Source organism: Henckelia pumila, chromosome 2, assembly GCF_033568475.1.
Source record: "Henckelia pumila isolate YLH828 chromosome 2, ASM3356847v2, whole genome shotgun sequence".
NCBI classification, from domain to species: Eukaryota; Viridiplantae; Streptophyta; class Magnoliopsida; order Lamiales; family Gesneriaceae; genus Henckelia; species Henckelia pumila.
The window spans coordinates 165770742-165785494 of record NC_133121.1 but is presented as its reverse complement, the minus strand read 5'-3'; the positions used below and the strand labels follow the sequence as shown (position 1 = coordinate 165785494).

The following is a 14753-nucleotide window of genomic DNA, read 5'->3' as shown; positions in this document are numbered from 1 at the left end:
ATCAACATTTGAGATTAGTCCAAAAATAAATACATCATCATCTACATATCACACACTAATTTTCAACATTTTACAACTCAATATTCAACATTCAACATTCAATATTCAATATTCAACATAATAATAATAATAATAATAATAATAATAATAATAATAATAATAATAATAATAATAATAATAATAATAATAATAATAATAATAATAATAATAATAATAATATATTTTTCAACAGTTTTCATGTTTTAGAAACTTTATCACAAAATCAAATATTCTATAGCTAAAACTATATCATTTTAAATTTTCAACTGGTAGATCAGTGCTCGACTTCTCCCTTATGAGATATCCCTGGATAAATTCGAGATGATGGAGAGATTTTGTGTGGTAATTAGGACATTACATTTTCTCGGACGTTGTTATGGCACAAAATTGCTTTAATACAATTTACTTAATTAACATGGTTTACACATTAATGCATTAATCCGTCCAAGAGTTTATCTAATATATACACCAAAAGATAGCGACCATCATGGAACAAGATTTTCTTTGGAATTATAATACTTGTATTATTATACAGTATTTTAAATTAAAATATGGAGAAAACTGAAGAAAAAAGAATGAACAATATGAAACAACTTCAGTTGCTTCACCTAGGACTGTCCAATCATCAGCCACTCCCCCGATGTATTTCCTATTTTCACACAAAAAAAAAAATCAAGAATGGTTCTTTTCTACTTAGTCTAGAATCTGATCAGCTGGTATTTGGCCAAAAATATCCGGGCATGATTCCCAGTCGCCTTGTTCTTTTGCTTCCCAATACCCACCGATGTAACGGTAGGTATCCGATTCTTTGTCTTTCGCGAACCATCGTGGTTTCCAACCTCGTTCTTGCATTTTCCGGGCCTGGTTCCCACAGATTTGTTAGAGTAATGAAGCCAGGAACTACACTTTAATAGTGATTAACTGCTCATTTCATTCGTATCAGACTCAAATAGATAATTAACCATGAATGTGTACTTGCATGTTATCAAAACTAAAGTCGAGGCAATGCAATAGTTCGATTAAAGAAAAGTGTTCTGAGAGTAAAGAGTATTATCGTTGTGAAAAATTCTTGTATTGACGTATGGAAAACAAACTGAAAAAGAAAATAATGCTTCTTAAATACTGTCATGGTGAAACTAATTACCTGTCGTTGCCGCTGCTCTAGGCGCAATTTTTCAGCATTTGCCATTTCGTACTCCCCATTTTCCAAGCACCTTTGATCAGGTCTCAGTCTCGAGTCTGTTGGGGGAAGCTTTTCCTGAAACAGGTGAGGTGAACAGTCAACCCCGTTTTATGTGATGCAATGATAAAGTTCTCAGGAAAAGCAACATTCAATGCTGAGGATGCATATTCTTTTCATGGCCAAACTATGCTATAATAATTTCAGGCTTTTAAAGTTGCACAAATGAGAAAGATTGTTTTGTGGACACAGAGTGCTCATAAAAGAATACACTCCACATCCGTTGCATAAATCCATGCATATGACAAGATTTATCAAATGGACTACATGGGTGAAAAATGAAAATCAAGGTGGCATATTCTAACCTATATTCTAACCCATATTCACTCCCTTCTATTTATCCCCTTTTGCCCTCTTCCACTTGTGAGATAAGGGCTTAGGCCTCCCTTATGGGCTTTTGTCACTCTTTTGGGCTTGGGCTTGGGCTTAACAACACAGTAGGATATCTCCACTATATTCTAACCCACTCTCACTCAAGAAGGAGCGTTCAAAGTCCCCTTGCCCCAGCTAAGCTAGCTTAACAACACAATAACCATCCTCTCTCTCTTCGCAACAACCCCCTTCTATTTATCCCCTTTTGCCACAGTCTCGGCTCTTCCACTTGTGAGATAAGGGCTTAGGCCTCTTTTATAGGCGCTTTGTCACTCTTGTGGGCTTGGGCTTAACAACATTTTTTCCCGTAACTCATCTAACGCAAATTCAAACATTATTTTATACAACCAAAAAAAGAGACATTCAAAAGAACAAGACCAACTTCTAAACTTTGATTCAAAGCAGATGCAAGCAACACATGCAAAACACCAACACCATTATTTGTTAAAAAATTAACCTTTAGTCCTGGTGTTAGCTCATTCAGTGTGATGGCAAATCGCGTCAAGTTGTAGCGTGTAGGAAACTTAGGAGGCTTGCTACGTTTCCAGAGCAAGTGGGCTTCTGCAAGAGATTCATTGGTTTTTCCTTTGGACGCGCAATCTCCATTCACATAATGCAAACTTTCATCCCATTTTCCAAATACGGTTGCAACTGTCTTTCCACTCTTTTCTTGGACTATTCCCTGCACCTGCATGTGTCAAGTTGTTTGAGTAAAATAAAACCCACAAAATCCATCAGCCATTCATCACATTGCGCAAAAGATGATAAACTGAAAGGATTGCATGCACTACTCATCGCATGGAAAACTACATCCACGTTCCCTGTTATATCCAAATCACAAACCTCCTTCGAAAGATTGTACAAGCAAATGCACCCTCTATCCTCCAATCTAATGTAAACAAAAGTAAAAACTTATCCTCTGACTAATTTATCATACTGATTTCTCCAAGATGAGCCAAAAAACTACTACTAATTGGATCTTCTCATATGTTTGGCATGAAAGTATTGTGCATAGCACTCCATGCATACAATTTGTAACTTAAAGATTTATTTCAAGTAGTTCATTTTCCTGTTTGTTTGCTTATAATTATTTTTCCCAAAAACATAGGTGAAAATATAACTGCAGGTATCTGTTCACTTTTATAAGAAATAAGAAACACCAAGTTTGTTTTTACTGAATAATAAAGCATAATATCAATCTCCTACAATAAAGATAATTACAATTTACAGCTAAGGGAGACTAGGCAACCTGATGAGGATTCCTGTCTATAATTGACTGCTCCTTGAATTTCAATTTACATAAGTAACCGCGATTTCCTTGAATCCGCATTGTCCCATAATGATCGCAATATAATTTTCCCAATATGAGGTTGTAAATAGACGTCGTTACCTGTCATTACAAGCCCTATATTATCGAAGGACATTAAAAAAAATTAGCAATAAAACATTTTGCAAACAATACCTTGCTCCACTGGAAGACTTCTCCATCGTCAAATTCCAAAGTTAATATACCAACCGGATCAAGCTGAATGGAGCGACCCCAAAATTTGCTTTTCAGATTGCTATCACCATAGAACCTCCAGCCTGTACCATCGCAATGACATGCTACAATCATAGGATGGTGACTCACCTGAACCAAATAAAACAGCATTAACACTCTGTTTTGCTCACGGAAAATGAATGAGAAATGAAAAAAACACTTCGAAAAGAGCAAAATTAATCATTTCAGACAATCAATGGACTAGGAGTTATTACTGATTTCTGCATACTAATTATTCTGCCACCAGTCAAGACTTGAGAACTCGACCAGGCAACCCGGAACAATTTTACTAATTAACATAAAAGGATTATTCGCCACATAACAAGATAAAAGGAAATCTTCCCCATCACCAGACCCTAGTTTTTTATTTCCATAATTCCTTGGGGAATTTGAGACCAAATCAATAGGATAACACTGCCCACAGTTTTAAATGATCTTTCAGCATCCGATGCAGTTGCTGAAAAATCCCAAGCGATTTTGCAGCAAAAACTAAGATAGCCTAAAAACTAAACATCTTTTTACAAATCAAAACAAATTATGATTACCATAATGCAAATAATATAATGTGGAAAATGAAACAATTGCATTTGGATCATAAAATCAAGAAATTCCATCTTCATTCCGAAGTTCTCCCAAACTAATATTCTTTTCAAGCTATTCTAGACACAAAAGCATCGGAAAATATACAGGATAGCATCTCACTAAAATGCCAATATAGCTTTCAAAACGATACAAAATGGACAAGAGTTTGTTCCAGGTAATGATAATAAAACCTTCTCCGAGAAAAACCGGAGGCCTTTATCTGGATAATCAGCTTCATATGTCTCCCCTAACAATGGATTGAATGGTTTACAATTTCTTCCATCAGTTGAAGCATATCCAGATACTGCGAATGCTGCTACATTTAGAATCCTCATAAGACTGTTGCCCTATTAAAAATATGTAAATCACGAATTAGAAGATAATAACTGAAAATTTAAAAGCAACAGGTGGGAGAGCATTCTCATTGGACTTCCTTGTCATTAAGCTTAGACTCCAACTTTGCCACACAATAGTAGCAAACGATTTTCACTAATAATCCACTGAGGAAACTATGTAGAAGTTCTTTCTTTATTTTTTATTTGAAAAATCCAGTTTACCTGTAACATAATTTCAATTAACATCATTAATAGAAACTGTAAATAACACACTTGCCACAACCGACCTTCCTCCCCCATTCATAAGCCCGATCCAGTAGATATGAATACTCCAAATCTTCAAAACATTTCTGCAGGGAAGAGAGAGGTTCATTGAAGTAGACCGGAAGACACACTTTGGTAAGGTCCTTCCCTATGTTATCTTTTATCATCGACCACAAACTCACTCCTTTTTCTTTCTCAACAGGATCTGGCAATTTCTTCCGACGCTTGACATAAGAAAAATTAGTTCCAGCAGATTTAATTTCAGGATCAATATTATCCTCATCTTCAAAATCGTAAAGCTCATTGTCATCAGATGAAAATGACGATGTCCTAAAGTCGGAACCACTGCTTTTGAAAGAGCTAGACGAAAGAAAATCTTTGGTGTCAAAGAAGGTATTGTCTTCTTCGTCAGTATCTTCCTCTGCTGCATCTACTCTTTCATTTTCATCTTCAGATTCACTTGCACTTTCTGTTCAAAGTTCAAAAGATTGATATAAATAAGTGGAACCAACCAAATGGTTTGTGATTCAATGGATGAAACAGGCATCAGCAATAATTTACCAGCCGCAAATCACTATAATTGAATGGATAAAACAGCATTCAAACAGGTCAATTGCAAACTTGAATGCAATAATTGAGCTTGACTTCAATTCCAAAAAAACCAAACATGAATCAATCAAGTCAAGGTGGATTACTCAACCATGCAAGCCAAAATTTTAAAAAGAAAACCAGGCTGTAGAAGCATACCACTGTACTTATCCTGTCTTGATCTAGAGGATGACCCAACTTCTTTCAAGTGTCTTTGGCTCTCATCAACAACTGTATTCTCCAGATCGACCTTTTCTGTCTTTACAACAAAGAAACAGTATTTTAAATAAAGAAGTAAAGAAAGTGAGGAGGAAAAGAACACAAACAAAACATCACAAATTTATTGCAAGACTGAATTCAAAAAATTAACCTGTAACAATATGAGTAGGAACTCGAGGCACACTCTTGATATAAAAATTGTTTATAACTAAAGGAGTATACACTAAAACAAAAACTGCATTAAATATAACTACAATGAGTGAACTAAGTAACGAAAATCTTCAAAGAGAAAAACGCGATGGAATAAAAATCAAGACAAGAAACTAGCAAAAAATGTACAAATAAATGAGTAGTTCATAAAAAAGTGAGTAAGATCACACATAACATTTGCATGGAAACACAGTTCATGGTGTCCAACAGTAAAAGAATCAGCCTCAATTCTTGCCAAAAAGTTGAGAAGTCCGAAGCATTCTTTTTGTCAAAGTTTGACACTACCCAACTTTCAATTACATCAAATTATCAAGAACTATTATCTGAATCACCAAATTTTCTTTAATTGAGTTGAGGAACGGATTCTTCTCCACGTATTAGCAAGAGTATGAACTCTTGAAGCAAAATGTAAAAGTTGTATTGCCACTGGTCGTCCATATACCAACTTCCAAGTTAGTTAAAAGTTCTACAAAGTGCACTTCAATATTTATTTTATGAAGATATGCAGATTGAATAACTGGCACTACTTCATAAATCGAACAGTTATAACACTTTAACTTCCCCAACTCCAGAAGCCAAACTGAAGACACGGCTGCGTGCAAGTGGATGCTACTAATAACTGTATTACTGCTTGTGTTAACTTACAAACACAACAGAACTCTCGCAGGGTGTTAGCTTATGACACATTAGGATAAAGGAGATTCCACACACAGGGATGGGGATTCGACAAGGTGTCCTGGACAAGCACAGAAAATATTCACAGCAATGTGAAAGCACATTAGTAAGAACAATCAAAATCCCCCAAAAGCAATGACTTTATATTTGTTTCTCCACAATATAAACCAAAATAACGGTTTGTACTGATACAAAACTATGAGAACAACCATTGATATACTTGTAGCCATTGCTACGACCACCACACAAAAGAGCATAAAAACATGAAGTACGTTGTTATTGAATTCTGAACAAAGTACAGTAACAGTTCCTCGCGATTCCAATGAACACAAAACAAGGAAGAAGACAAAGATTTCCCTACCCTGCCACTTCTCAAGGAAACACTAAATTTCCTTGCCCTAGCATAACCTAATAAATACAAATAAACCGGAATATTTTTCCCTCCAACAAACTTCCCCCTTATATTACTTCTAGTCCTCCAATCTCTCTTCCAAACAACCTTTCCCCTTGCCCAAGTCATTGTTTCTATGATATTCTATACAATTGAAATGATAGCGTATGCCAATATATTTAAGCCCGTAATAGTATCACAAAGAATGAAGAAACCATGCGCAAGGGGTCAGTCGTCAGGCTTAAATTTAATAGATAGGATTCTTTTGACTATAAAAATTAGTATGTTCTTAAGAACAAAGAATAATGTAAACAAAAAGATGAAAGATAGAGAGAGGGGTGATAGTTGATCATATGCTTTGTGAAAAGTACAACCAAAAAAGGCATAAGACAAGCATTTCTCTTGCAAGTCGCAACAGAGTTTTTTTTGTTTTTTTTTTGAAATTGTCGCAACAGAGTTATGAGTGCTTACAATTACGAAGTCTCAACAACAGTAGGAGAAGGGCTTGTCAGTATAGAAAATAGAACCTGTAAACTAGAGCCTAAGAATCAGTTACTTACCTTCAAAAAAGAACACGTGCTAACAACCAAAAAAGCAGTTAAATTTTGAAGGATTACACAGTCAGATCGACAGATCTAGAATACCAGTAGTCTAAACCTTGAAATGTAATGACAAAAGTCTTCCAGATATTTCTACACTTAGACAGGTAAACTCGTTTTATGTTCGGATAACTAACTCTAGAACGAAACAGGTGAGGGAAAACACAGAAATTCCCTGTTGCCTCTATGGACAATGCGATGCATGAATCACCCTAGAATTATAAATTTATATCGTATACAAAATCCCCATATCCCAACCGCCTTCCACTTCTACACTGAAAAAACTGGCAAATATTTAAAGCAACAGCCAATCAACACATAAACGCCTCATGAGAAGATTAAAACTTCCCATTTTCTGCCAAAAGCTAATGAAGGACAGGCATCGTTAATCATCAAATTAATCAAACAGAAATGTAATACTCACCAAATAATACAAAATATTCAACAACTAATTTCAGATCAAGCAATCTCTACTAAAGAATTCGTAATTGTCGTAAAGCAACCAATTTCAGACCGTAAACCTATACAAAAAAATATAAGAATAATAAATAATTGATTACAGCCATTCTGCAGAGTTGAGAAAATGAAACTAACTCCTCACAAGTCCGAGCCACCAAGCTATAAATCTAAGGAAAGCTGAAAGCACTTTAATGTGGATAATTCTTTGGAGAAGAAACTGAAGAAGAATTCTGAATTCGACCGGTAGGACGTTTTCTGTTAATCATAACATGTACCTCTAAATGTCGCAGTGTGTCCATGAGGAGCCAATGCTTCTGCTTAAACAACATCAACTGGTTCTGCATTGATGCAAACTCATTCCTCATTATCTGTTCGCTGTCCTGAATGGCAGCCTCACTCAAGCCTTCTTCCAACAATCTCTGCCTCAATTTCTCGGTAGAGACAACAATATCTTCCATGGGAGCCATTAACTCGCTGTTGGATATCCTAGGGAACATGTCCTTTACAGCCTGCAGCGCTTCCATCCATGCCGTTCGATCCTCTCTGCTCTCAGCTCTTAGATGAAGCCTCTTGGTCCCCGTGAAAATGGAAAATCTCTTATCATCTGATCTGCTCTCGCGAATAGAAGATACCTAAGGAGAAAATAATTACTTGTATAAGACCAAGCATGTATAACTTCATATACAACCATGCATAAACCAATCACACATAGAATTACAAAATTCAGATGACACTTACTGAGATTGTCAAGAATGTTATGACTTATGAGGACGAGTGATAAAATAAAAAAAAACAGAGGTAAACCTCTCTACATGGAGCAACTTTCTTGATCGAAAAGATGATAATTACAAAAAACAAGGAAAAAAATATCCCCATTCCCCTGACTCTAAATACCTGAATAAATTCACAGACAACACAAAATACAATGTGACACAAGGGGGGGTTGGGGGGGTGGGGGGCAAAACTAAAACTAAAACTAAATCTTCCATTCAAAGGGAATGGGGACAGGAGAGAGCAATGAGAACCCAAGCATCACCCAAGGCTAGCAAAATCAACAATTTTCATCAAAATTATCTGCCTACAAACTAAAAGAACGTGCGGATAACTCATCATCCGTCAACATAAATCATCTTTCGCAGGTCTAATCTTAGCCAAACAATCACACTCAACCAATTCCAATGAATTAACATTTACGACAAATCTACGAACAACACACATCCCTCACAATACAATTAACTTGAAAAAATGAGAAATTAAACCTTCAAATGGACTTCACCGACAGGCTTCCGACTTTTTGAAGGAGACCCACTACTCCCATTCCTGTGATGGTGTGGTTGATGGTGAAGATGACTATGATGCTGCCTAGAAATCCTTTTCATCGACTCTTCTCCAATCACTCTCGATCCCTTCTCGGTATCTTGATTAACAACAATTTTATCAGGTCCGTGGATCTTATAATAACTCAAAACCCCATCTTGCAAAGCAAACCACCGAGGCCTCCACCCTTTACCATAATTAACCCATTTGTACAAAATTCCAGATATCCCATTACCCACTATATCGTTAATCTTCACTTCCCGGGTGTGGTTGTGGATCATATTGATGTTGTTATTCAAAGCACCGACCAAACTCCGATCCAACCCAGAATCCCGCGCCGACGAGGCTCGAGAGATCGCGGGATTCTGTTGATTTCTAGTCTGCGGATCGAAGGCCGGCTGCGGTGCAGAGGAAGAGGCTTGCATGTTGGAATTTGTCAGTGCTACAGGTGAAACACAGCAGAAAGAATGCATAATCGAGAGAATAGCATAACTGGGTCGGATTTTTATGGGATTTAGCGGATTTTCTTCAAGATTCAGGGAATTTATCAGCCACCGAAAACCCAGAAAAAGGGAAGAGAAAAAGATGGAACTGAATGGATGTAGTTACAGGTGTTGGCGTGTGAATTGGATAAAGGAAAGGTAACGAAATGGAAGGGGAGAAGTTTGACGAGTACACGGAAATGGATGTAGGGAGAAATTTCCGGTGAGACAAATGAGGATTTGGAAGTTGCGGGGGATTTTGATTGTTTTTGAATACCAACTTCGATCCAAATTTTTCAACACTTGGAACCGCAAAGATTTTCTCATAAATTACATATGGTGACAAGTATACAAAATCATTATAATGCATACATAAATTTAAAATTCAGAGTCGATGACATCGGTGTTCTTCTCTGATATATTAGGAAACAATAAGTCTCGGACTTGATTAAGTACATAGAAGTTATATGCATGGATTGAATTTTTTGTGTGGTCGGGTCAAAAAACATGGATTGTCATCTTTATGATTTGAAATATCGCAAATATTGAAGTGCGATAGAGCAAAGATATCTTCGTAATCCCTATTCTTCGATTTCATTTTCATTATCAGATATTTTCGTAATTTCTATTCTTCGATTTCATTCTCATTATCAGGTGGATGAAGGGTGAGTGAGTGATTTAATTGTCACATGACAACACATGAGCGAGAATATTATCCGTTTCGAAATGAATAATTTCATGATAACAATAATCAGTATTTCACTAATCAGCGATAATCAACAATGTTCATAAGCAATGTTCATCATACATATTCTTACCATTTTTTCCAAATCAATATTATATATTTAAAATTTACATATAAATATAATTTGATTTTAATATATTTATGTATTTTTTAAAAAAAGACCACTTATCCAACATTTTTTTATTTTTTGAGACATACCCAACAATTAATATATATACCATTTGAAAAATTAATATCGAAAGATTTCGAAGTACTTTCTTTTTTCTTATTTTGGACTCATTCCATCATAAATATAAATATATAAAGAGTTGATAAAAATGAGACAATGGTCGTTCTAGTACCTAGAACATCCATACAATGATTGTCATAGCACCACAACTGGTCCCAAGTCCAAGGCGTGGCATCAGTGACGGAGCCACGTTCAAAGCCACCAGGGTTTTAGCCTGGTGGAACAAATTATTTTTAATTTTTTATATATTAATTTTAAATACTTTTGATTAATTTGATGTTAGTCCGGATATCTTGATTCAAATTATTAAAGAATTCAAGAGCTTAAAATTTTAATTCGAATAGATTAAAAATCTCGACTCCGTCATTTTGTGGCATGTGGGTGAATGTCTAGGGTAGCCTGTTGGGCACCTGGGACGTCATCGTGAGTACTGTAGAAACGAGGCATGGGATGCCCATGGGCATTGCATGACAGCCATAAGCAACTCTTTTTCTAAGATTCTTTCAACTCTTTAGAGTATTCTAAAATTCTTTTTTGCGTGTTTCAAGGACACTTCTTGTGCTTGGTGTATGGTGTTACGCTGTCAAAATCGAGTTCATGTGTTTTATGTTGTAGTTTTAGACATCAAAATTCTGTTGGAACATTGAGAAAATGTCGATAATAAGTCAAATAATTGGAGAGATTAACCCCCTAGTTTTCATCTTTTAGTTCAAGTAACATGTTTGATTATTAGGTCTAGTCATTGAATTTATTTTATTCTTTTATAATGTGTAGTTTAATAATAGTTTTTATTTTGTTGATATTGACATATGGGTAGTGCTACATATGTCAAAATCAACGACCCAATTTTATTTTCATGCGAACAATATTCACATGAAAAAAAAAATTGATCATCATCGACGGAATAGTTAGAATCATTGGGAGGATTTTATAACTACCTAGCTAGGGCCTAGAATCCTTAACCGGGAGTAAAACAAGGCAATTAAGGACAAGACCTAGAACACACTCAACTAGTGACTCGTGGGAGCCCTTACCTCCTTCGTTTTAAGTATTTCGAGTATTCCTCCCACGTTTCTCGATCTAGATCATAACTCGTTCCCACAGACGGCGCCAATTTGTTAATAAATGGAATTCAGATATCTCCACATTGGTATGATATTGTCCACTTTGGGTGTAACCCTCATGGTTTTGCTTTTGGAATCACCCAAAAAGCCTCATACCAATGGAGATATCAAACGAAGTCCCACCAGCCACCATCATTTCACATGGTTCGGGTCTCCCTTCAAGTCGTCCTCCAATCGAGACCACTCCACTTCAATGGGTTAAAGCACATGTCTTACATGAATTACCGGGAGCATCATCCCTCGAGAGCTTATCACAGATCTTACGGGGAGCCCTGATCACCTCCTTCGTTCAAGTCTCCAAGGATTCCACTCACATTGGTTCGATCAGACCATGACTCGTTCCCACATACGACGTCATTTGTTAATGAATAAAATCGGTAGATATCTTACATTGGTACGATATTGTCCACTTTGGGCACAAGCCCTCATGATTTTGATTTTGAAACCACCCAAAAGGTCTCATACTAATAGAGATATCATTTCATATATTAACCCGTGATCTTTCTCTCGATCTTCTAATGTGGGACTTTGGTTGACTACCCAACACTTTTATAACGTGTAGTTTAATAATAGTTTTTATTTTGTTGATGCTGGCATATGCGTAGTGCTACATATGTCAGAATCCTACATATGTCAGCATCAACGACTTAATTTTATTTTTATGCGAACAATATTCACATTAAAAAAAATTAATCACTAGATTTATTTTTCGGATAAAATAGCATCGATGGAATCGTTCATTGGGACGATTTTATAACTACCTAGCTAGGGCATAAAATCCTTAACTGGGAGTAAAACAAGCCAATTAAGGACAAGACCTAGAACACACTCGACTAGTAAAGTGCAACATTCAAAAAAAGAACCTTTGAGAGGCTAGAGGTGATAAATTGATAATAAGCATGTCGAGCTTTACGACGATTTTTTTTTAAAAAAAGTAATAAAAAAATATAAAAATTTGAAAAATTAAACCGTCGCTAAACGCGGCATTTTCTTGTTGTGAACATACCTCTGCTACATTAATTATTCTAACTCGGGAGAATTTACGAAATAATTATACCATCTTATCAATCTCACCAGTAATATCGAAATCAAGCCATAGTTAATTTACATAAACAGGCTGTAAATTTGACTAAATCATAAATTTAACCGCTAGAGCCTAGAGGTGCGATGAAATTTGGAATTAAATGCAGCAACTTCTTCGAAATTAACCTAAAGTCCTAAACTAAGAATATTGCTACAAATGTATAATCAATAAATAATTATCTTTGATTTATTTATTTATTTTATTTATTGACAATTTTAAGATGCATAAAGACTTAGCCGTAGATCAGGCGAAACTGATCGATCCATGTACGCAGACGAAAACGAATTAATTTATAAATTTCGAACCTTCTAAATATTAAAGGTTTACTAACTTCATAAAATATTATATTTGAACTTTTGCAATCATATTTGATTTGAATTGTCATATTAAATTATTTATTTTTCAACTTTTATATTTTGAATTTTTATCGTATACCTTTTTAGAAAAAATCGGGAAAGATCATTTTTCTTAGACTATAATTTCTATTTTTGACCGATGTTTATATTATACAAACCATTTCATAATTAAGGGAAATTTCTTTGATGGTATATGTCAAAATTTATATGTAATTTAATTAATATATCTGTAAAATCATGTAAAAAAAAATATTATTATAGTGCAATTATTGACGTTATTGCTTAATTCAGCATTAAGCAACGAATATTAGGTATGCATGCATCAAAATCATTAAATTAATTGTTTTAGAAAAGTATTTTTGTTGGAGTAATTCTTATTTCTCCGAATAAAACCACGTGTTTTATTCTGTCTATATACATATATATATATATATATGTATATATTATATTGCACATTTGTATCTATGTAATATTTGATCTTGTCACATAAATACGTATTACTATGATTGTTCGAATTATGGTCTCCGTTTAGGTACCGAAAGTGATAAAAATTGACGAAGAATTAATAAAGACATGAATTTGAATACATAAGATTTATAGTGCATGTTCACTATTTATGTGATGGTTACGTCCATTTTTCATGCTGCAAAAATGTATTGAAACCAATACTATATACGTACTAAGAGAATTTTACAAGAACATGAGTACATGACCCCTCTATATCTCTCTCTTTGTGATGAGTGAGACTATATGCTGCACCTGGAGCATGGGAGAGCCCACAAAAAAACATGTGGGATCCACATATTTTCATGTGGGCCCTATTGATTCAAGGGTTTAACTCCACCTGGTGAAATATAGTCTCATCCCTTTGTGATATAATAAGAAAATGACTTCTACGGCCTACGTACCAACACATATATATAAAAATTAAAACAAAAAATTCGAGACGATTTTATGAGTCAATTTTGTGGGAAGATATTTTATTTGGGTCACCCACGAAAAGTTGCATCAATATAGGCCAAACACCCCCCTAAAGCGGTGTTCAAGTTGGTGGAGTAGGTGAACTCTTGGCCAGAGGTCAGAAGTTCGATTCCCCCTACCAACAACTTCTTGAACTAGCCTGTCACACAGGGCTTGCCTAGTGTGGTTTACCTGACTAATGTAGTTTGCAGGCTATTGCGTTAGTTCGGAGGTTTACCCAGTGCGCACCAAAAGTAGCGGCTGCGGGTTCCCACGTCACAAAAAAAAATATATAGGTCAAACACATTAAACATGATTAAATAAATTATTAGGCTACAACAAAGTGTAATAGAGGATTTTATTTCATTTTTTCTCTCAGGAAAATTTATTTCGAAGAGAACGATTCTTCGGAATATCCAACCAAAATTAATTAACGTCAAAATGATTGAAAAGGAAGTGAGGTGGAACAAGGGAGACCAGCTGGAACATGGACTTATATCAAAATATAAAAATACATTTTGTCACGCTTTTTCCCAAAAATTTTGTAAGGAAATAGGGGTTGCACATAAACAGTTTTAAGTGTTGTCACAAGGTGCTGGCAACACCTTCAATAATACATCGAGTAATATGCAGCGAAAATTAATTAAAACGTGAATAAAATAAACAAGCAACCAAATAAATAAACTCAGATTATTAAGCAAGAGTATAAAATATTCTTGCAGCACCTCAGGGCAAAACTTTCATTAGAAAATAATTCAAAGAGTTTTACAAACCCTAAAACTAGTGAATCATTGTCAAAATCAATTTTCTCAAAACATACGAGAAAATAAACAAATAAAATTAACTCCAAAAAATTATATGCAAGATAGAATAAATAAAAGAAAGCAAGAAGTTGAAAAAATTGATGCCAAAACTTCGTAGAGACGAAAACTCTTTGATATTT

General features: G+C 35.1%; 1 protein-coding gene across 1 annotated transcript; it reads right to left on the bottom strand.

Annotated features, from left to right (window-relative positions):
* Positions 1 to 500: 500 nt before the first annotated feature.
* Positions 501 to 9682, bottom strand: LOC140884763 (oxysterol-binding protein-related protein 1C-like). The gene is made up of 10 exons (XM_073291610.1): positions 8773 to 9682; positions 7789 to 8145; positions 5120 to 5219; positions 4396 to 4841; positions 3965 to 4120; positions 3114 to 3281; positions 2901 to 3041; positions 2109 to 2339; positions 1184 to 1297; positions 501 to 900 (listed from the first exon to the last, which is right to left on the bottom strand). Exons 1-10 carry the CDS (start codon positions 9301 to 9303, stop codon positions 733 to 735), a joined length of 2412 nt encoding a protein of 803 aa, XP_073147711.1. The 5' UTR covers positions 9304 to 9682; the 3' UTR covers positions 501 to 732.
* Positions 9683 to 14753: the final 5071 nt, after the last annotated feature.